Genomic DNA, 22,477 nt, shown 5'->3' with positions numbered 1-22,477 from the left:
GGAAGACCCATTGGATGCTCTATATATCAAGGGGAAGAAAATTCCATATACCAGTCAGGATTTTCAACTTGATACTCCATTAAAATTTGGCTGGGTTTAGTTAAATTATGGACAAAGGAAGGAAGGAATAGTTTTCCTACACAATTCCTTCACAGACTTTGTCATTGGTAAGGGGTAGATGAAGGAGGATTGTGGAGTTCTCCACAATTTGTGGAGTTCTCCACAATCTATAGTTGAATGAACAAAGGAGGTCATGATATGTATTTATAATATGCAGTCTGCATGAGAAAGTCAAGCAGTATTTACACAAATGGTTAAAGGAGGTAATATTGGGATGCCTGGGTGGCTTAGTTGGTTAAGCATCCCTCTTCAGCTCAGGTCATGATCTCAGGGTTCTGGGATCAAGTTCAGCATTGAGCTCCCTGCTCAGCAGGAGTCTGCTTATCTCTTTCCCTCTACCCCTCCCCCTGCACTTTCTCTTTCTATCTCTCTCTCTCTCTCTCCCTCTCTCTTAAATAAATAAATAAAATATTTTTTTAAAAAAAGAGATAATATCAAATTTGTAAGCTACTTAGGCCAACTGATGACATCCTTGTTCCCTAGATGTCAAGTGCAGGGAATGATGTGGGGCAAAATAAATGCTAATATATTGCTAATGGGAATGAAAGTTGGTATAGCTACTCTGGAGAGCAATCAAACTTCACATCAGAAAAAATGCAAAATAAAACAGGAGATACCATTTGGTGCACATCAGATTAGAAACAATTTTAATATCTTACAAACTAAATGTTGGCAAGTACTTGGGAAAGTTCACACTGTGTATGCTTACAAATCCAAGGGACCATGTTGAAGAACATTTTGGCAATTGCCAGTAAAGTTGAAAATAGGCATATTCTGTGTCCCAGACATTACAGGTTTTAGTTTTATTTCAGTTCTTTCTTGATTAAATTATATCATCAAGTAGACTTCAAGAAATGATCTACAGAATCCATACTTATCTGCCACTATCTATTGTATGTTTCCTGTATGTATCTATGCCCTAAAAGACACTAAATGACAGGTATAGAATTTTTCAGCCAAATTCCTTATCTCTCAAAACATTTAGATATTACTTCAGTTTGTGGATGAATGTTCCAGAGAAGAGGTCTCAAGTCAGTTGAATTACTTTTCCCTGTGTAGGTGGTTTAGTATTTATAAATAAACTATTGATTCAGCCTAATTGTGGTTTAACTCCTATGGAAGCCCATAGGAGTTGACTTAAAGCAGCATTGGTGTTAATTATTCTTTGTTATTTTTTCCTGAAAACCTTTAATATGTAAATAGAACTAATCATTTCAGAAATATTTCTGCCACTGAATATACTTTTGATTTGGTTTTCCACATGTTCATTCTGTGCCTCTCTATTTCTAATATATGTCTTTGTTCTGGGACTGTATTATTTTCTTCTCAGTTCCTTTCATTGACATTTCCAGCTCCTTTTATTTTATTTATTTATGTTTTGTTTTTTCTCGGAGAGGGAGAGAGAGAATCTTAAGCAGGCTTCATGCCCAGCACAGAGCCTGATGTGGGCCTCGATCTCACAACTCTGAGATTATGACCTGAACAGAAATCAAGAGTCAGATGTCCAACTGACTGAGCCACCCAGGCAGCCTGACATTTTCAGCTTTTTAGAACTTATTCTGTCATTTTGTCATTTTTCACATTCTCCTTAATTTCTTCAAGAGTGTGAGGAATATAGTATCTAAACATTTCTTCTCCTTCCAGGGTAACATGTCTTCCAGTTTAGATTCTTCACCACATTTCTCCCCTTTAGGGGGACCTATGGAGGGGAGACTAACAAATTTTTGCACAGGTCCCATTTCAGCTTGTTTTGCCTACTCATCTCTGGCTTGCCAATCCTATCCTGGCCTTTTGGCCTCCAAATAATGTAGCAAATCCTCCTTGACTCCAGATCTTTTTCATCTGGGTAATATTTGAATACTCCCCTTGAACAGGACTTTACAGCTTCATGTTAACAGGCTGTGATTTTGTTCTATTCTTTACTTGCTTGTGGATGGGAGTAGGGAGTTGGGGGTTTGGGGAGATGAGATTATGGAACTTTATCACCTCTCTTTAATGAACCCTGCATAACGAGGCCATTCCATTGAGTTGGGAGATAAGGGTCTGTCCTTGCAGACAGATAGTTGGGGCACTAAGATTCTCTTGAGTTGCACTGTGTTCCCCTGTTTCAGGGTAATTAATGTATTGAGTGTGCAAGCATTCGGTGTTTTCAATTTTCAGTTTGATGTGACATGTTCTCCCACCCACCTAGGGACTTTATTTGTTAGTTAAACAAAAACAAACAAACGAAATTCTCTTTCACTTTACACCAAAGGGAAAAGAGGTAAATTTTACAAATTTTTCTAAATTAGGCTCACACTGAGATTGGAGGGTGGGGCTTCAAGTTAGAAGTTCTCTACATTTTATCATTTACATCCCCACTCTTCATATCACCAAACCTCAGTGAGGTTTTCCAGAATTTTATCTGCCTACTGATTGCCTCACTGTGTTTCTGTCTTGCGAGAGGAAGTCAGGAGTCTCTTTCCTGCATCACCTTTAATTTGATAAAATTTGTTTTATATTGGATCATATTTTTGAAGTTTATAGCATAAGATGGCACCCTTGCATGATTGCAGCATCAATTATACATCCTTTGCTCTTTTCAGTTCATTTTGTATTTGGCTTAATTCAGAGAAGGAAAGTTCTGGAGTGGTTCTGCATTTTAACTATCATCTAAAGATCTTTTCAAGTTCATATTGTATATATCCTCTTTGTTGTGAACGCATTGGGTTAAGTACAGAATATTATTTGCATTGAAATTTTCTAGGGGAACCTGGGTGGCTCAGGGCATGATCTCAGGGTTCTGGTAGCATCGGGCTCCCCACACGGATCCTGCTTCTCCCTCTGCCTCAGTCTCTGCCTCTGTGGCTCTCATGAATAAATAAATAAAATCTTTAAAAATAGTCTTACACTAACATTCCAATAGGAAAATCAGAAAATGACATTGATAAGCCACTTAATGGAAAAAAAAATACAAATGACCATTAAAGATAATGTTCACCTCATTAGTTACCAAATGCATTTAAGGTAAAAGAAAATGCCATTATTTGCTTATTAAATTCACAAAGATAAAAATAATTTTATTCTAAGTGTTGAGAGAACATAATGAGATACACTGACATAAATAAAAATAAATACAACTTTGATGGAATGTAATTTGAAAATTCTTAGGCAGGCAGAAAAATTTGAAGTTTTTGCCCTTACCTACACATTCTACTGCTAGGAAATTATTCCAAGGAAATGACCAGAGAAGATTATAAGTATTTATGTATAAGAATATTTATTGCACTATTACTTATAAGAAGAAAAAAATTGAAAGCAACCTAATGTCAAGTATTAAGAGAATGCTTAAATAAATTGTATGACTTAAGATGAAATATTTAGCAATCATAAAAATTGTGTTTTGGAAGAATTATAGCAGCATGAGAAAAGTACAAAATATAACATTAAGTGAAAGAAGCAGACTATTCTACTTAGGCTAACTAGCAATAGCTCATACACATAAAATAAATCTGGAAAGAAATACACCAAAATATCATCGGTGATTCTATCTGGATAATGAAATAATAAATAACCTTTATCTTATTCTTTAAATTTCATTATATTTTCCAAATGTTCTTTAATAAGCATGTATTATTTTATAATCAAGTAGATTTTTAAAATATATTGTATTTATATATGCCATACATGATATCTCTATATCCATATTATGTCCTCAGCAGGACAGGATCATATTATATACCCTTACAATGACATATAAGATCTTTCATGATATGTTCCTTACGTTCTCATTTTATATTTTACTCTCCTGAGATCTTTCCACTTCATTTTAGTAATGCTGGACTACTCGCAATCTCTCTGAAAGTGTTTATCTACACATGCTATTTGGGTTTTTTTTTTCCCTGGAACGCCGTGGGCTTGATTTTAGGAGCAGACATTCATTCTTTTGGAGGAGAGATTTGTAAGAACAAGACAGGGCCTAAGGTCTGAAGGGTTCTGGGGTGCCAGGCAAAACACCAAGACAAAAACTCAGGCAGAGAAATAGTGCAGAACCTCAGTTATCAGAATCGGGATACCAAGAATCATACTAACTTAAGTAGACCATCAAGGCACTGAAACTTTCTGAAGGTCCTGGCTAATGTGACTTCATGTTGAGTGCATAATGCCTGCTAAAACATGTCAGTCCCGACTTGCTAAGAAGTAGCCATATTTTCATTTAAAAACAAGGTCTTTTTTTTTTTTTTAAAGATTTTATTTATTTATTCATGAGAGACACAGAGAGGCAGAGACATAGGCAGAGGGAGAAGCAGGCTCCTCTCAGCGAACCCGATGTGGGACTTGATCCCAGATCCTGGGATCACATCCTGAGCTGAAGGCAGTTGCTCAACCACTGAGCCACCCAGGGATCCCCTTAAAAACAAAATCTAAACAAACAAGCAAACAAACAAATTAATGAATACAAAGTCAAATTCTAAAAGCTAGATTAAAAAACGTCTTGTAATTATTACATCATTGTTTATCTTCATGAGAAGAAATGATGAGGAATTTATTATATCCTTAATCCTTACTGAATAATCATGTAGTTCAATCTCTGGGAAGCTTCACCTAAATATGAGCTTCTCAACCTTTTTCACATTGTGGAGCACATAGAAAATGGCGTTTATGTGGCACAGAGGCCTATCCAAGAGGACGTTTGTGGACAAAGATGATCAGTCTTGGGTCTCTGTGGGCCCCAGGCCCTGCACAGCTTCCCTTACGGCTGAAATGATCATTATCTCTGCACGCCCGAAACACATTCCCCACACACCAGCTCTGGTCTACATCATTCCAAGCAGAGGTACATCTAGTCTGTTTGGAAATGTCCCCAGGAAAAGAGTTTCTATTCCTCTTCCCGAGGTAAACTTTTTCCTCAGATTTCGTCACGTGGATACCAGCCAAAGATCCCTTATTCTAAGCCACATGCTAACCTAGCTCATTTTAAGGACTTTGTTCTAGGTGTATGGCCTCATTTTAGGCTTTGTTTTAGATTACATACTTTTAAAAAAACAATCTCCTGTCACTTTTTTTGTATAGCACCCTCATCTAATGCATACCTTACATAGGGGGACCAGACTATGACTTGTGTTTTCACAGATTGCTTAATAAGTATCTTTTCAATCAGGAGTCAGCAAAATTCTAGAGGTAGATACAGAAGTAAATCAGTTAGAATCAGCCAACAGTTATTTTCCTCCATTTGTGTGGGACCCTATCATAGATTCTTGGAGAGGGAACAAGGAACAAAAGAAAGACATGACAAGGTTGTGTGAACCACTACCTTCTGGCATGTTATTATTCATTACAAATAGACTTATTTCCCCCTTTCTTATTCTCTGCTAAAGGACTAGCCCTAAGTGTCCTGCTTAATTTTGGTGATTGTATTTCAAAGGAATAATGGATATGGTCAAAGGCATTTATTTGGAAGCACTGATAGACTGCTTATTTTTAAGGGAATAATATGATATGTGTGACAAATTACTTGAGTTTCATTTCTTTCCACCAGGAATATGATCAAGTATCTTTTGACTTTTTAAAATTGCTGTTTACCTGGACTAGTTCCTACCATGAATGGATAATGGGAAGGAGTGGCAGTCCAGGCTTTAGATTTGCTGTTTTTTTTCTGTTTCTCTTCTCCTCCTGCCCCATTATCCAGTGTAGAAGTGTCTGTGCTTAACATTATATAATCATGTATTTTTTCCTGCTATCAAATACTTCCTTAAAATGATACATATATCCCATACACTAGAAAATAGTGGCTACTGCTCCTTGCCTAGTGCCTGTTTTCTTGATAATTAATACTCAGTCCTAACAGTGACAGTGGCAGCAATAGAAGAATTTCAAAAAGAGGATTTAGGTAAATGACCTACTCCATGCATCTTGAAGGACATCTAGACCTAGGAGAAGCAAAGCTTTCTCATCATAACTTTTTTCTTTTTTCATCATAACTTTTTAACAGAAACAAGTGATTTTATGGGATCTGCATTTTTTTTTTTTTTTTAGTGCATATAAACTGCATTATTTGCCATAGGTTTATAGAATGGGATGTGTGGTCAGGCTTTTATGAAACTATTTTCCCTCATCTTGGTCAACAGGCTTACAATTTGGTTACCTGCCAATGGTTTAGAGGTGGGGCCTTGTGTTATGGCTTTATTGGGCAATCAGCTCAGTTTTTCTAGTCCATGTGAATAATTGAAAGCAGGACCAGCCCACAGCCTAGTCAGCCATGTTTTTCTTATTTTAAAAATAGCTAAATTATACCCATCGACTTGACTCCTAGATATATGGCCAAAAAAAAAATGAAAACACTAGTCACATAAAAACTTGTGTCCAAATGTGAATACCAACACTATTCATGGTAGTCAAAAAAGGAAAGCAATCCAAATGTCTATCAGCTGATGGATAGGTAAACAAAATGTGGTATATCCATACAATAGAATATTATTCAGCAATAAAGAGCAATGAAGTACGTACTATAACATGAATGTGCTACAAAAGTATTATGCTAAATGAAAAAAGCCAGTCACAAAACACCATGACTCCATTCATGTGAAATGTTCAGAAAACAGAAAGCAGATTAGGTTGTCACGCTGGGGGAGGGAGGTGGGGAGGGAAATGACTGTCAATAGGTATGGAGTTTCTTTTGGGGGAGGTAAAAATGTTTTAAAGTTGGTTGTGGTGATGTTTGCACAACTCTGCCAACATTTTGAAAACCACTGAACTGTACACTTCAAACAGATCAATTTTAAGGTATGCGAATTCTATCTCAATAAAGCTGTTCTTGTAATAATAGCTCAGTTATAACTCTCTACCCAGTAAGTGGGGGTTGGGAATGGTGACTTCCTTCCAAAGAGCACAGTATAAAAAGAGGGGAGAAAAGAATCATCTCGGGATCCCTGGGTGGCTCAGCAGTTTGGTGCCTGCCTTTGGCTCAGGGGCGATCCTGGAGTCAGGGGATCGAGTCCCGCGTTGGGCTGCCGGCATGGAGCTTGCTTCTCCCTCCTCCTCTGTCTCTGCCTCTCTCTCTCGGTCTATCATAAAGAAATAAATCCTTTTCTTTTTCTTTTTTTTTTTTAAAGAGTCACCTCACATTGGAGAAACTTGACAAGCACTACTACCTCAGCCAGGTGATCAAGGTTGACACGATATGTTGAGAACGCCACTTTATTATCTTTCTCCCCAAAACCTGTAACTCTATTCTAAACATGAGTAAAACACCAGACAAATAAGAATTGAGAAATATTCTACAAAATATCTGAGTAGTACTCTTCAAAACTGTCAAGGTCATCAAAAAGAAAGTAAAGTAGAAGTAAAAAAAAAAGAAGAAGAAGAAGAAAGTCTGAGAAACTGTTATAGCCAAGGAGACAGGAGGACTGAATGTAATGTGGTGTCCTGGGTAGGATCCTAGAATAGAAAAGGGACATTAAGTAAAAACTAAGGAAGTCTGAATGAAGCATGGACTTTTATAATAATAGATCAATGTTGGTACATTAATTGTGACAAAGTTACCATACTAATGTAATATGTTAATAACAGAGGAAACTGGGTGTTACCTAGCTTTCCCAAGCCTCAGTTTCTCATCTCTAAAGTAGGGATGATAATAGTGCCTACCTCATTGGTTTTGGGGATTTACATGATTTAAGCCATTTTATATATAATGTTTCAATAGTGCCTGACAAAATGGTAAGCGCTCAAAAAGTGCTAGCTATTATTACTACTATAGTTACCTACACTTTTTTTCCAGGTATTTTTTTCTTAATGAGACAATGATTAAGAAGAAAGTCTAGCTAGTGCAAATATAAACCTGACTTTTTATAAGAGGTTCAGAAATGCTGCCCTTTTTTACAATGTTTATTAAGTAAACAAGTGCCTGTTTCAGAGGGAGGTGATAAGGAATTGAATATGTAGGTACATTTTTCTCCTTCAACCATCTACATTTTAGATGGAATTGGAAGGAAGTGAAAGAAGATATATACCAAAGGTGGAAAATAGAAAGGCAATATGTTATTTTGAATTCAGTATTAGTGGGGGACAAATAGATAAGAAATGGACTGTTCCCTCCCATAGAACCTCATGCCAGAACAAGTAAATAGCAAAATTAATTTTAATTATAGTTTTTTCACCATTACTCACTTTTATCTGATGGCCATCCACAGGGGCAGTAAAATCTCAATGGGAAACTGCACAAAGACTTCTAAATACAGAAAATAGCTGGCTACAAACATTACATATGTATAAAATATCAACCATAAATACTGAATACCCAGATAAACAACTGATAAAGAAAGAATACTTTTTTTAGTACACACATGTCTCAAATATTGCATGAAAATACTTAATACCAGGCAATTACTCATTGTTTATCTGAAAATTTTTTTTAAGATTTTTAAAAATTTATTTATTCATGAGAGACACACACACACACACAGAGAAAGAGAGGCAGAGACACAGGCAGAGGGAGAAGCAGGCTCCATGCAGGGAGCCCGATGCGGGACTCCAGGATCACCCCCTGGGCCAAAGACAGGCATTAAACCACTGAGTCACCCAGGGATCCCCCTGTTTATCTGAAATTTAAATTTAACTGGTGTTCTGTATTTTTATTCACTAAATCTGGCAACTCTACCCAAGGATAAGTATGCTCTTCAATGTTTGTGATATTTTCTTTCTAAAATTATCATAAGAAACTTAGATGAACAGCAGCTGCTGGGGTTGCTCACACATTTTCTAAGCAGCAGTTCTGTAAGCCCTAGTAAGAAGGCTTTCTCTTGTCAAAGGTCACTGACTCGTAGAAAAAAAAATATTAGAAGCCACAGCAATTCTATCTTTAAAGACATAGAAATTTATTAAATCACCAGCTCTTTCATCTAAATTCAAGAAAGAAAATGGAGAAAATGTGAATAAGTGTGAGAGAAGCAGGGAGGGAGAAGAGCAGACATGGAAACAGAGGAAGGCATTCAGACAGACACAGACACAGAAAGAGAAAGACCAAGGCAAGGGGCAGAGGAGGGAGATGGGGTGGAGGGAGTATCGTAGGTCTGAGATGAGTCAGTGGAGATGCACAGGGATTCTGGGGACTGCGGGCTGCAGGGCAGAGGGGCTGGGAGAGGAGGTCACAACAGCCAGACCAACATCCAACCAAGGACCAGCTGTGTGCATACTGAGGGATACATGGGAAGCTATCCTGCCTAGGTTGCAGCCAAGGAATCCTATGCTTTTGGCTCAGAGGAGACTGTTAGGAAGGATGGAAGGAAGGAAGGAAGGAAGGAAGGAAGGAAGGAAGGAAGGAAGGAAGGAAGAAGGAAGGAAGGAAGGAAGGAAGGAAGGAAGGAAGGAAGGAAGGAAGGAAGGAAGGAAAGAAGGAAGGAAAAGAGTGGGAGAGGAAAGGAGGGCAAAGAGGAGGGAGCGAGGGAGAAGAGGTACCCAGCTTTTTCTTAAGTTATATGTAGTGTTTTATCTAACTGGACAAAAGAGAGACTTCTTTTACTTTAAAAAAAAAAAGGTAATCTCAATTTGCCTTGGGAATTGAATCCGTCTCTCTCATGCTCACACACGTGCACACACACACACACACACACAGACACACACCCCATGATTACACTCTGCATGTTTGACCTTGACTGAGTTCAGCTTCATGTTCGGCATCCTTCAACCTGGCCAAGTGGCAAAGGTGAGGAAGAACTGAGTCATTAAAGATAAAGTATAATTCAAGTAATCCATTTATAAATCATAAAGATTTCGTTGTACGTTAAATTGTTAACAGGCCTAAAGAGTCAGACTTGGAGAAAAGATTTTTAAGCTGCTATCTCTTGGAACTTTCCAAAAAAATGAAAAATATTATAATAGCATTTTAATACTGGGGATGGGGAAATTGATTTCTATTGTGTATATTTTTTTCAAAGCACAGAGCTATGGACATTTTAGAGCAAAGTTTCCTTACATATCATCACAATAAAACATAAATGTGGTCTTGGTTAAAACGTGGACATATCAAAACTCTTATACGTGCTCCAATTGTCGGGAGAGAAAAGGCCTAAAACCAAGAAGCGCCCGGGAGACGCCCTCTGCGGGGATGGAAAGGTCAGGCCGCCACGCCTTCCTCTGGGCCCCGCGCAGCCCCGCAGCCCCGCTCCTCTGGGCACCACTGCGGCTGCGCCTGTGCTGGCGGTGCCCCTGGAGCGGGGGCGCCCAAGCAGGAGAGCCCTGCCACCGGCCTGTCCTACCACCGGTACCTCCAGGAAGTCATCAACGTGCTGGAGACGGATGGGCATTTCCAAGAGAAGCTGCCGGCTGCCAATGCCGAGGACATCAAGAGTGGAGAGCTGAGCCGGGAGCTGGACTTTGTCAGCCACCATGTCCTCACCAAGCCGGATGGGCTCAAGCGACAGGAGGTGTCTCGGCTGCGGATGCTGCTCAAGGCCAAGAAGGATGCAGAGCAGGAGCCCAATGTACATACAGTTGGATCATCTGAGCCTCCTGAAGCTGGTTGAGCACCTGGACCCTCAGAATCAGCACACCTTTGAGGCCTGGGACCTGGAGATGCTGATCCAGAGGGGCCACCTGGGCCCTGGCCCAGGATGACGCGGCCCATCACGAAGAGTTCAAACGCTACAAGATGCTGGAACATGAGAGACACCGTTATCTGGAGTCACTGGGTGAGGAGCAACGCAAGGAGGCAGAGAGGAAGCTGGAAGAACAACAGCGCCGGCACCAAGAGCACCCCAAAGTCAATGTACCTGGCAGCCAAGCCCAGTTGAAGGAGGCACTGGATGGATTGGACCCCAACAGGTTTAACCCTAAGATCGCCTTCATATTGCATGCAACCTAAGCCGGGGTTGCCAGGCCCCTGCAGCTATGCCTAGGACACTGACCCAGAAGCTGCAAGCAGTCGACAGAGCCAACCAGGGCCTGCTTCATTCATTCAGCAAACATTTACTAAGTTCCCTCTAAAGACCAAGCTTCACGGGAACCCTGTGGATCTACTGTGAACAAAACAAAGTTCCCCCTCTCACGCAGCCAGTGATCATGTAAACAGAGAACTCTGTATTTCAGTGTTTAAAGTGGGGCTTTACCCCACTAAAAAACTGGATAGTGTAAGCTATTCTAGAATTTTTCCATAAGGTGCCCATTAAACTAACACACCACCAAAACAACAACAACAACAAAAACCAAGAAGCAAGGATGGTAAGAATAATGTTTGAGGTTGTTTAATTTAGAAGGAAGGCTGGATAATAGCCAATAAATTTCTTGGCTTTAAATAAGACCCTGGTGACATGTTTCATTTTGATTTCTGAGATTAATTAATTATGGGAAAAACCCTAGAATTTATTTAAAGAGTCACATGGGAAAAGTCATACACGAGTTAGAGGGGTTTGGTCTGAGATCGAGGGGTTCCAAGATAGGATGACTGGCATGTGGAAAATTACTTAGAAACAAATAATGGCTAATGTTCTTGTTTTCTAAGTTAGAAAGGAGAAATTATTTTTGATACTGCTGTAGAGATTGTTAAAACCTTTACAAACTTTTTTGGGAAAGAACTGATGTACAGCAAGCCCGGGAAACTTTTCTGAATTTTCGGTGTTGTATATCCAGTATCTAATACAAGCGTGGCATAGATAGATAGGTAGATAGATAGATAGATAGATAGATAGATATCACCAAACCCAGAAAATTTAAGAGCAGCTTCAAATTCTGGTAAATGGAGAAACTGGAAGATTAAGAAAAAGGTTCGACAAAAAAAGAAATACACTTCATTTGACTAGTTTGGAATCTGTTTTGTCAATTTAGGTTTCTTAAGCATTTGCTAAGATGACTGCAAAAAAAAAAAAAAAAAAAAAAAAAGTACGAAAATGAGTGCAACCAAAACATCAGACTTTAAAAAAACCAACCATAGCTCTGTTGAAATTCAAAATGCAAGGGTGAAGATTTAATTTTGGTCTGTCTGTATCTGTCTGAGAACCATTCCACATGCTTCATTTGCTTTTCAATTTTCATCATAAACCACAGAATATTCAAGAAATATTTCTACACCCTTTTGGGGTGTGTTTGGACAAACACACACATATACACACACACAATTTTTAGAGGAAAAATGCAAGACATGAGCAAAAGATAGAGTCTAGAAGCGAAATTTTAGCTCATCTCCTCAGTCCTCTCTCCTGGTTAGTCTGAGGTTTTCTGCAAAATAATAAAAATAATGGCAACATCACATGTCTGGTCACATACTCATTCTTCTTTCTCAACTTCCCTCTTTATCTCATGCCTCTTCTCTCTCAGAATTCTTTTACAAACTTCTGATTATTTTTTAATGATTGTACTAAAATTGTGTTCCAAAAAGTCATGTTAATAACTTCTTCCCTTTATTGATTACTACTTTTGCTGTAGTGATTTAGCCATGATTTAATTCTTTTTTGGTTCAGATGTCCCTTGCCTAATAGGCCTATAACTCCAGATTTTGCAGCTTTCTGTACACATTGCTTCATATTTTCCAATGAAAAAGATCACTTTTTCAGAATTACTACTATGTGAATGTTACTCTTCTCACAGAAAATTCTGCAGAAGCTTAATTCAGCTCTACCAAAAGCATCAGTTTAGGTAAGCAAATCCTCAAATATACAATGTCTCTGTCGCAAGTAATACTTTTGAGGAAAGTAATTAATCAAATAATTATTAAAACTTACAGAGCAAATAGCTATAGTTTAATTTAAAAAATCATCAAGTTTTCAGTTAAAGCAAAGCACTGAGTTATATTCTACAATATCTACTCTTCCACTTAAAACTGCTCCATGTAATAAAACTCTGAAAAATACCATCTTGCTAATACTATCCCACAATTTCTATCATATTCATGCCAAGAGCAAAACTCTCACTTTTGTGCATAGTGGTAAGTGGAAAGTAGACTTGAATTCTTTTTCCTAATTTAGGAAGACTATTTATTCAGTAGCTATAGTTTTTTGGCGCTGCATCGGGATACAGGTGCAGTTCCTTTCTAGATTTCACATTGTCTGGAATGTTCCATGTTTTGATCCAAAATATACTTTATGTTCCACAAATGAGAGGAAGAGTTTAGAGTCCTGGATTCTTTTACAAAAGTAATTTTTTATTCTTTGAAAAAATTCAGTGTTTTACATATTTTATTCACACTTTCATGATCAATGGGAAACTTTTCCCCCTGTTTTACTGTTTTTCTCACAATAAATAATAGATGAAAAAAACATACGATTTCTGAAAAATTCAGAAAATACCAAGAAAAGAAAAATCACTAGTATCCCATAAGGCCTTTCAACAATTTGGAATCTTGTCAAGTCGTTCATAGATTTTAAATTTTATAGAAGTTTTGCATCTGCTTTTTAAATAATATATTGCACACTCTCCATTTTTGACCCCCTGAGTTAGAAAGCCAGTTTTGTTAACTACTATTTCTCCTCAAAAACAGTCCACGATTTGATGATGTGAAATTGGGTGGGAGGGGGGGAATTCAGAAATAAAAATATCTGCTGGGACATAACAGAGAAGAGTGTCAAAGGGAGTCAGCATAAAGATAATTTGTGCCCTAAATATATAGTGCAAAACTTAAATTGCTTTGAATTTCTGCAAATTATTGAAGTGATTTAAATAAATTTGACCTGACTTACCCTTCTAAATTCTTCCCAGGATTTTTTTGTCTGAAAGGTTAATTATGGGCTTGCAAGTGTCAAGAAAAGTACTAGGGGGTAAGAAATGTTCATTGGTATCAGTGTTTTAGGTTTGAGTAAGGAGTAATAAGTTTTAAATATTCTTCAAATACCTTTTTGGTTTGAATAAAATCATGGCAAATAAACTCTTTCACTCAAAATACAGTAATAAACTAACAGTAATCAAGGCCTGAGATACTATAAAAGTATTGCCTTTTATCATATGATGCAGTTAGGGTCTCTAAGCTATTGTGTTTCAATATTTAATCATTTCTGAAGACAAATGTTTCTTTTTTTCAAAATTAAACAATCAGATACATGAAGCCTTATTTAAGATTTACATGGGGGGATCCCTGGGTGGCGCAGCGGTTTGGCGCCTGCCTTTGGCCCAGGGCGCGATCCTGGAGACCCGGGATCGAATCCCACGTCGGGCTCCCGGTGCATGGAGCCTGCTTCTCCCTTTGCCTGTGTCTCTGCCTCTCTCTCTCTCTGTGACTATCATAAATAAATAAAAATTAAAAAAAAAAAAAAGATTTAGATGGGGCGACATATTACAGGATCTCAGGTTTGTTGTTTTTTTCTAAACAGTACTCATTTTGGATGGGTGCTGAACTAACATGTTTATGACTTCTATTGCCATGGAAAATCATATTTTTTTGTTTGGTGTTGTTTTTGACAATCAGTCCCCTGCCTGTAGCCTGGGTGACTTAAACTTAGACATTTTCTTTGCAATTTTCAATTACATTTGTTAAAATGACAGTATGTGTCACCCTTTGCTCTTTTTGTCCACTGAACATTAGCTAATTCTTTATACTGGGAGTTTTTTGCAAGGATCAAGAAAAAGAGAGAAAGGGATATTCGTTGCCAAATATAATGCAATGAATTGTAATCCTATTTTTGTATGTAATTTGTAGTTATGTGCTGCAATTTCCTAACAAATATTACTTGATTTCTCAGGCAATTCACTTCAGAAATTACATTTTCTCCCACAATACAAAAAAGTAATGTCACAAAGGTGAATTCTGAGATACATATTGACAATAAAGGGCCGTAAGCACACAGTGGGCAAAAGTCCTAGCAAACTTGAAAAATATTTAACTGAACAATAATGGAGCAATGCCAAATGCTAAAAGTCACCAAAGATAATTTTAATTGTTGTAGATATAATGGTGCTCAATGACAGCTGTTTTGGAACAAAAAGGTTATTTCCTGCAAATTTCAGTAAGGTTTCTCCTAAAATAAACTCTCATTGATTGTTAGAATTACCAATTGTCCTTAATGGCAAATGGACACCAATGTTGGCTAATAACTTTGAGTATGGAGTCATTCCTACTTGTTGATTTGTAAACACTATCTGGAGGAAAAATTAAAAAGACATAATGTAGCCCAGTGTTATTTCTCCCTATGGAGATATTACAGAGCTCTTATGTAAGAGAAGTAGTTGAAAAAAATATCTCAAGCAAAAAGTACTTACGAACTGAATGTTGCAACTTTCCCAGTAAGCACAGCTTCCTCTCTCCTTTCCCCTCTCTTTTTTTGGAAATGACAAGAATAAGCTTTTTTAAAACCAAAATTTTGTTACATTAAAAGTAAAAAATATTAGCTATTTAACAAAAAGAGACATAACTTAATAGCAAATAAAAATGTATTTTGTGTGTTGGCCTAATAACACTAGAATAAACTACTTTAGATGTTTTTTATTTATATATTAAAAGTCTATTTTTAACTTTATTTTGACCCAAGGTTATAATTTTATACACCACATATAATGGTCCAATGTTATTTCTTGGCCTTATAAATTTTTAAAATCTGACAACTATTTGAGTAAAAATAATGTGGGGAAATAGAAAGATAAAGGGTGAATGCTTCTTTTTCTTGAATCCAGAGACATAGTCATTTAGTTCATTTTCTATTAATTCATTACATTGCTTCAACTTTTTCTAATTAGGAAAAATATGCAAAAAAAGGGAAAAATATACATATTTATTGTTTTTAAAATTGAAAAGTTCAGAAAAAGATAAAGAATAAGAATCACCTTGACTACATCCCACCACCCAAAGATAACCACTATTAAAACATAAGCTTGTTTTTTCCTCTGCATTTTTCTATACATGCATACATACAGATATATCTTTAAACAAGATGTAAAGAGCATCTTGGTTTTTTGTTTGTTTGGGTTTTTTTGTTTTTTGTTTTTGTTTTTGAGGAGTGGGGAGAGGAAGGGCAGAGGGAGAGGGGGAGAGAGAGAGAGAGAGAGAGAGAGTCTTAAGAAGTCTCCATGCCCAGCTCTGAGCATGACGTGGGACTTGACCTAACAACCCTGGGATCATGATCTGAGCCAAAATCTAGAGTCAGATGCTTAACCCACTGAGCCACCCAGGCACCCCACCTCTTGCTTTTTAAAAAGATCTTAGTTGTCAGTTTAACAATGATGAGAAAAGAACTGAAATTTTTAGAAAGAACTCCCATTGTCCAGTACCATAAGAATTCTCATTATCCTTAGATATTTAAGATTTTTATTTTATTTTATTCTATTTCTGCCTGTGGGATCCACAGCATTCAATTATATATTCTTTGAGGTAGTATTCCAGTATTTTCTACTTAATTCTTCCTTTTAAGAATGCTTGGTTTTTAGCAAAATATTTATGTAAGGCATTTTATGTCAAAATAATGCATTAAATCCATGTTTTTAAAAGATTAAAAAGGTAGGAGAAAATTTCTATGAGGCTTCATCTTCTATCTCTCTCTCTAAGATTTTATTTATTTATTCATGAGACATAGAGAGAGAGAGGCAGAGACACAGGCAAAGGGAGAAGCAGGCTCCACACAGGGAGCCTGATGTGGGACTTGATCCTGGGACTCCGGGGTCACACCCTGAGCCAAAGGCAGACGCTCAACTGCTGAGCCACTCAGGCATCCCGGCTGTGCCTTCTCAAACAAGAAATTAAACATGGAAGTAATTTAATACAATCACTAGTGTTTGCCAATCAAAATTTTAGAAATTAATTGTTTTGTTTTGCTTTCTTTTGTAGGATACATTTTAAAAATTTATTAGGTAGTAATACAACACTGACTTTCAAAAGAATAAATCTGTGTATTCTGACATAAGAAGAGCTTATTAAGTGAGAAAAATCATGGAACAATGCATTTTAAATAATTTATGCCAAACAGCTGCGAAAGAGCCTGTACTAAACTACAAAAGTCCTTCCACACATATGAAAATGCATAGAGAAGAAATTAGTGAGAAACGCCTCAATCCGGGAAGGGAAGTGGAAGTGAGGAGGTAGTAAGGGGGAACTCTTATAATGTATTCTAGATATTTCTGTATTCCTTTAAAAAAAAAAAAAGAATAAATTCTTGCAACAAAAATAAATTCTTACTGGTATAACCATTTTTAAATGGAAGAAATTAGGGTGATCCAACACCATACTGCCATTTATATTGGCCCCTTACTACTCTGAATTCTAGTCATTTCTGTAATCTTTTCTAAGAAAGTTGAACGCTCCTAAAGAAACTATATGCATGGTACTTTGCATTTTCCACTACAGCCCTAGCATTAGTGTCATAGCACACATTATGTGCTCTTACGTCTGTCTGCAATATATAAAATTATGAACTAGAAAAAATAATTATGAACTAGAGTATGAGTTAGATGTCACTGCACCAGCACTGCAAAACTATTATCTTTTGAAGAGGAATGTACAAAGAGTTTTGGTCATGGACTTCATTATAGAAATGAAATTTCATTAAGAAAGAATTTCATGAGGGGATCCCTGGGTGGCTCAGCGGTTTAGCGCCTGCCTTTGGCCTGGGGCGCGATCCTGGAGTCCCGGGATCTAGTCCCACATCGGGCTTCCGGCATGGAGCCTGCTTCTCCCTCTGCCTGTGTCTCTGTCTCTGTCTCTGTCTCTCTCTCTCTCATGAATAAATAAATAAAATCTTTAAAAAAAAAAAAGAAATTTCATTAAGAAGCATTGGATTGTATTGCCCTTTCTAGTATAATTACTAGAAGCTCAGTTTAGGTCAAGTTTAACCACATTTGCATATATTTTTTAAAAATAAGACCAGGGAAAATTGAAACCAATAATTTCTAGTACCGTAGCTGGATCAGCTAAAAGCTCATCAATGGGCACCATTTTGTGAGCCTAAAAGAATAACTCTGAGAGTTCCACTGGAGCATAGTAACCAATAGAAGGAAAGAAGGCATTTGGTTTTATAATGTGAACATACGAAGGAAATGTAAAATGGAGCCTATCCCTGACTGTTAATATTTGCCTTGAACCTAGACAGATAGGGCCTAGTTTGATATGAAAAGTACAGTTGTGAATTGTAGTCAAATGAGAAATGCAGTCTACTTTGTCATGAATTATACTAACCATATTAATGGATTCCAAAATGAGAAAAGACTGGATGGACATTTATTATAGGTGTTTTCTTTCATGAAACATACTTAGTACCAAATAGCTTCAAGTAGTTATTCAAACTGACAGCCTCTTTCCCTATATATTTGGATCCAGCTACAGAAATAGAGCTTTGGCTAGAAATTCATCAACCTCTTCATTCTTAACACAACTTTCTTTCTCTCTTTCTTTTCACTGTCTCCTTCCCCTTAGCTTAAAATTATGTCCAAACCTCTCTCTTCTTTTTTTTAAATTTAAATTAAACTAATTAGCCTATAGCATATTATTAGTTTCAGGAGGTAGAGTTCAGTGATTTATCAGTTGTCTATAACACCCAGTGCTCATTACCCTCCTTAATGCCCATCACCCAGGTCCCCAGCCCATTACCTCCCTCCCCTCCAGCGACCCTCAGTTTGTTTCCTACAGTTAAGAGTCTCTTATGGTTTATCTCCCTCTCTGATTTTGTCTTATTTTATTTTTTTCTCCCTTCCCCTATGATCTTGTTTTGTTTCTTAAATTCTATATATTTTTCTCCAATTGACTTATTTTACTGAGCATAATACCCTCTAGTTCCATCCATGTCATTGCAAATGGTAAGATTTCATTTTTTATGGCTGAGTAATATTCCATATATTCCAATATACCACTTCTATATTCATCTGTTGATGGACATCTGGGTACTTTCCATATTTTGGCTATTGTGGACATTGCTGCTATAAATGTTGGGTACACTATGTTTGTATACTTTAGATCACTATGTTTGTATCCTTTGGGTAAATACCTAGTAGTCCAACTGCTGGGTCATAGGATTGTTCTGTTTTTAACTTTTCAAGGAGCCTCTATACCATTTTCCAGAGTGGCTGCACCAGTTTGCATTCCCACCAACAGTGTAAAAGGGTTCCACTTTCTTTCTCTGCATCTTTGCCAACATTTGTTGCTTCCTGAGTTGTTAATTTTAGTCATTGTGACCAGCATGAGGTAGTATCTCATTGTGGTTTTGATTTGTATTTCCCTGATATTGAGTGATGTTGAATAAAACTCTCTCTTCTTTTTTTTAAACTCCCTCTTCTTAAAAACAAAAATAAAACCCTAAAATCTACCTTGTTTAGACTCAATGTTCCCCTTATAAAATCTACCCTCTTTATTTCACTGATAAATGTCTCTAAAAAGGCATCTGCATATATTATCTCCACTCTTTTGCCACAACTGGTAACCAGAAATGGCTAAGAGACTGTGGAGTAGATAAGAGCTGAGTTTATCTTAGATCTGCTGTACGCTAGTTGTATGACTCTGGTCAGCTCCTGCCTGTCCTGTCTCAATTTACTCATCTATAATATGAGGATGACAGTAATAATAATACTGCCTTCCCTCGGAAGGCTGTAATGAAGAATAAAGAGCATGATATTTACAGTGCTTGGCACATAGTAGGTGCTCAATAAATGTTCCCGACTGATGTAGCTTCTGCCTTGATCTCACCAGTTATCAGGCCTGCCTTAACTGACTTCTCTGTGCCATCTGAAAGTATTACTTCCTTCTTCTCTTGACTTTCATTATACCACACTGTTCTCATTTTCCTTTTTTTCTATTTCTTGGGCTGTTCCTTTTCAGATTCCCCTTATTCCTTAAAAGCTCATCTTCCCCAGAGATTCCTCCTTGGCCTCCTCCCCTTCTAGCTCTCCCTGGCAACCTCATTCACATCAGTGGGTTCAGTTGCTAAGTGAGTGATGACAATTCCACATTATATTTCCATCCCAGACCCTTTTCAAAAGTTATAGGATATCACCAATCGTCTCTCTGGACACCTTCATTTGGACATCCCCCCTGAACATCTAAAACTCAACATGTCTCAAACCGAGCCCATCAACTGCTCAAGTCAGAAACTTGAGCATCAGCTTAGACTTATGGTCTCTAGTGCAAATGCTTTATGGAGTTTTCTGTTTTTGTGTTTTTTTTAAAGCCTTGGATCCTAACTCCTAAATATTTTTGTATGGCTAGATTGTACTCTATCCTTCAAGATTGAGCTCAGATAATACATTTTTGGGAAGCCTTCCCATTAACCACCCCCTCCCCACCCTTTCAATCTGAGCTAGTTTTCTCCCCTTTTCTAGTACCCCATGGCACCAAGAACAACCCTTTCATAACACTTACCACATTGGTATTCTAGCTTTTTTTTTTTTTTTTAACTTCTTTGCCTTTTCCTCTTCTACAGGACTGTGAACTCCCTAAAAGCAGGGTTTTTACCTTTCAGCCTAACACAATGTATGGCAAAAGGATGTGCTTAATAAGGCTTTGAATGTCAACTATATTAGCCTACTGTTGAGTTTGATTCCACTTCTCTTGTGGGAGGACTACTGATAGTCAGGAATATAGCAACGTGATGGGGAGAAGCTCAATGACATTATAAACAATCTACAAAATAGTAAATCTAGTCCTAGATAAGCAGGAGTTAACTATACACTGGAGTTCAAGGGAGCCTTGCCAAACCAATAAATTACTTGATGTTTACTGAATACCAACTGTTTTCCCCACATACTGAATATGTTTACTATTACCATGGCTCACATTTCTTACTAAGAGTAATCGGAATTAAGCCTTTTTTTTTTTTTTTTTTCCGTGAGAAGGAAGAGATTCTTTCGGTAAGATATCATCTTAAATGATGGCCCTTAAATACTTGAAAAGGCAATTCTTCCATTTCTTTATTGGGACTTGGACTCTCTAATTCACATAATACAGAACAACGTTAAGAATCTGGCCTTATATTTTGAGTTCTAACAAAATTTTTTAGTTGTGCACAAGAGGTGCTCCTGAGTCAGGGAAGGATGAGAAGGAACCAGGATTGGGAACTAGGATGAGAATTTGGCATTATTTGAAATCTTCAATTTTTTCTAAGAAAAAAATGTTTATGTAGAATTTGAGTGGTTAAGAATAAAACCTAGAATATCACACAGGATGCTTTTTATTTTTTAAGAGAGAGGGCAGGGAGGGGCAGAGGAGAGAGAGAATCTCAAACAGGCTCCACACTCAGTGACCCTGAGATCATGACCTAAGTGGAAATCAAGAGTCAGACATTTGACTGAGCTACCCAGTCACTCCAAAATATCACTTAGGATGTTTCTTTTTTTTTTTTTTTTTAATTTTTATTTATTTATGATAGTCCCACAGAGAGAGAGAGGCAGAGACACAGGCAGAGGGAGAAGCAGGCTCCATGCACCGGGAGCCCGACGTGGGATTCGATCCCGGGTCTCCAGGATCGCGCCCTGGGCCAAAGGCAGGCGCCAAACCGCTGCGCCACCCAGGGATCCCTAGGATGTTTCTTATATCAAAGATTCATGAGTTCAATCACGTGGCTCTTAATTAGCCTAGGAATCTTGGATTCTACCTTTCTAGGATTAGAAACAAACCCATAAACAAAACCAAAAAGAAAATAGCAAGTGTTTGATATGCAGCCAGATTTGAGAACCACTGATTATTCATTTATATATGGAAACACTTTTGAGTAATCCTGATAGTTAACAGTAAATACTTCTTTCATAAACAAATAAACAAACAAAAAATAACCACAAAAAAATCACTGACAGGGGCAGCCCCGGTGGCGCAGCGGTTTATCGCTGCCTGCAGCCCGGGGCCTGATCCCGGAGTCCTGGAATCGAGTCCCACGTTGGGCTCCCTGCATGGAGCCTGCTTCTCCCTCTGCCTGTGTCTCTGCCTCTCTCTCTTTCTCTCTGTGTGTGTCTCTCATGAATAAATACATAAAATCTTAAAAAAAAAATCATTGACAAAATCTTGCAGCTTGAAACACTGCAAATACTTAACACTAAAAGATTAATTTTCCAGAATTCTGGAGTTTCTCTTAGAAGTAGTCACTAATTGTATCACATTTTTCTCTCAAGGTGGAAATAAAGACCTATTAAATCTATGGCTATTAGCCAGTATCTAATCTTTAGGTATCATAAATAAACAAAATTGCACTTGATCCATTGATTCATTTCCAAATATTTGTTGAGTACCTACTATGCACCAGTCACATAAGCACTTTGTATGTAGAGTACCATGATTTGGGGGTTCTTCCTGTTTGGGATAGAGTGTTATTTTCAACATAATAGTAATTCAATAAATGTGCATTGACTCACTGATTAAATTTAGTGTCAAAAATACTATTATTTGAGCTCTTTTGAAATCTACAAGAATGCTGTCAGAAAAGTTGCATTGTTAGAACAAGTAAGTATCAGGAAATCCCCTTGATAGTGGTGATACTTTAGTGATATAAAATATAAA

The 22,477-nt window shown here is 37.4% G+C and overlaps 1 protein-coding gene across 1 annotated transcript; it reads left to right on the top strand.

The window, feature by feature from the left end:
- The first annotated feature begins 4,752 nt into the window (after window positions 1–4,752).
- Window positions 4,753–11,250, top strand: LOC106560071 (nucleobindin-1-like). Its single transcript, XM_038565259.1, has 2 exons — window positions 4,753–4,936; window positions 10,246–11,250. Exons 1-2 carry the CDS (start codon window positions 4,753–4,755, stop codon window positions 10,617–10,619), a joined length of 558 nt encoding a protein of 185 aa, XP_038421187.1. The 3' UTR covers window positions 10,620–11,250.
- The last annotated feature ends 11,227 nt before the right edge of the window (window positions 11,251–22,477 follow it).

The sequence above is a fragment of the Canis lupus genome, chromosome 20 (assembly GCF_011100685.1).
Source record: "Canis lupus familiaris isolate Mischka breed German Shepherd chromosome 20, alternate assembly UU_Cfam_GSD_1.0, whole genome shotgun sequence".
Classification (NCBI taxonomy): domain Eukaryota; kingdom Metazoa; phylum Chordata; class Mammalia; order Carnivora; family Canidae; genus Canis; species Canis lupus.
Note: the sequence above shows the minus strand (reverse complement) of the source record. Positions and strands in the feature narration are given on the sequence as shown.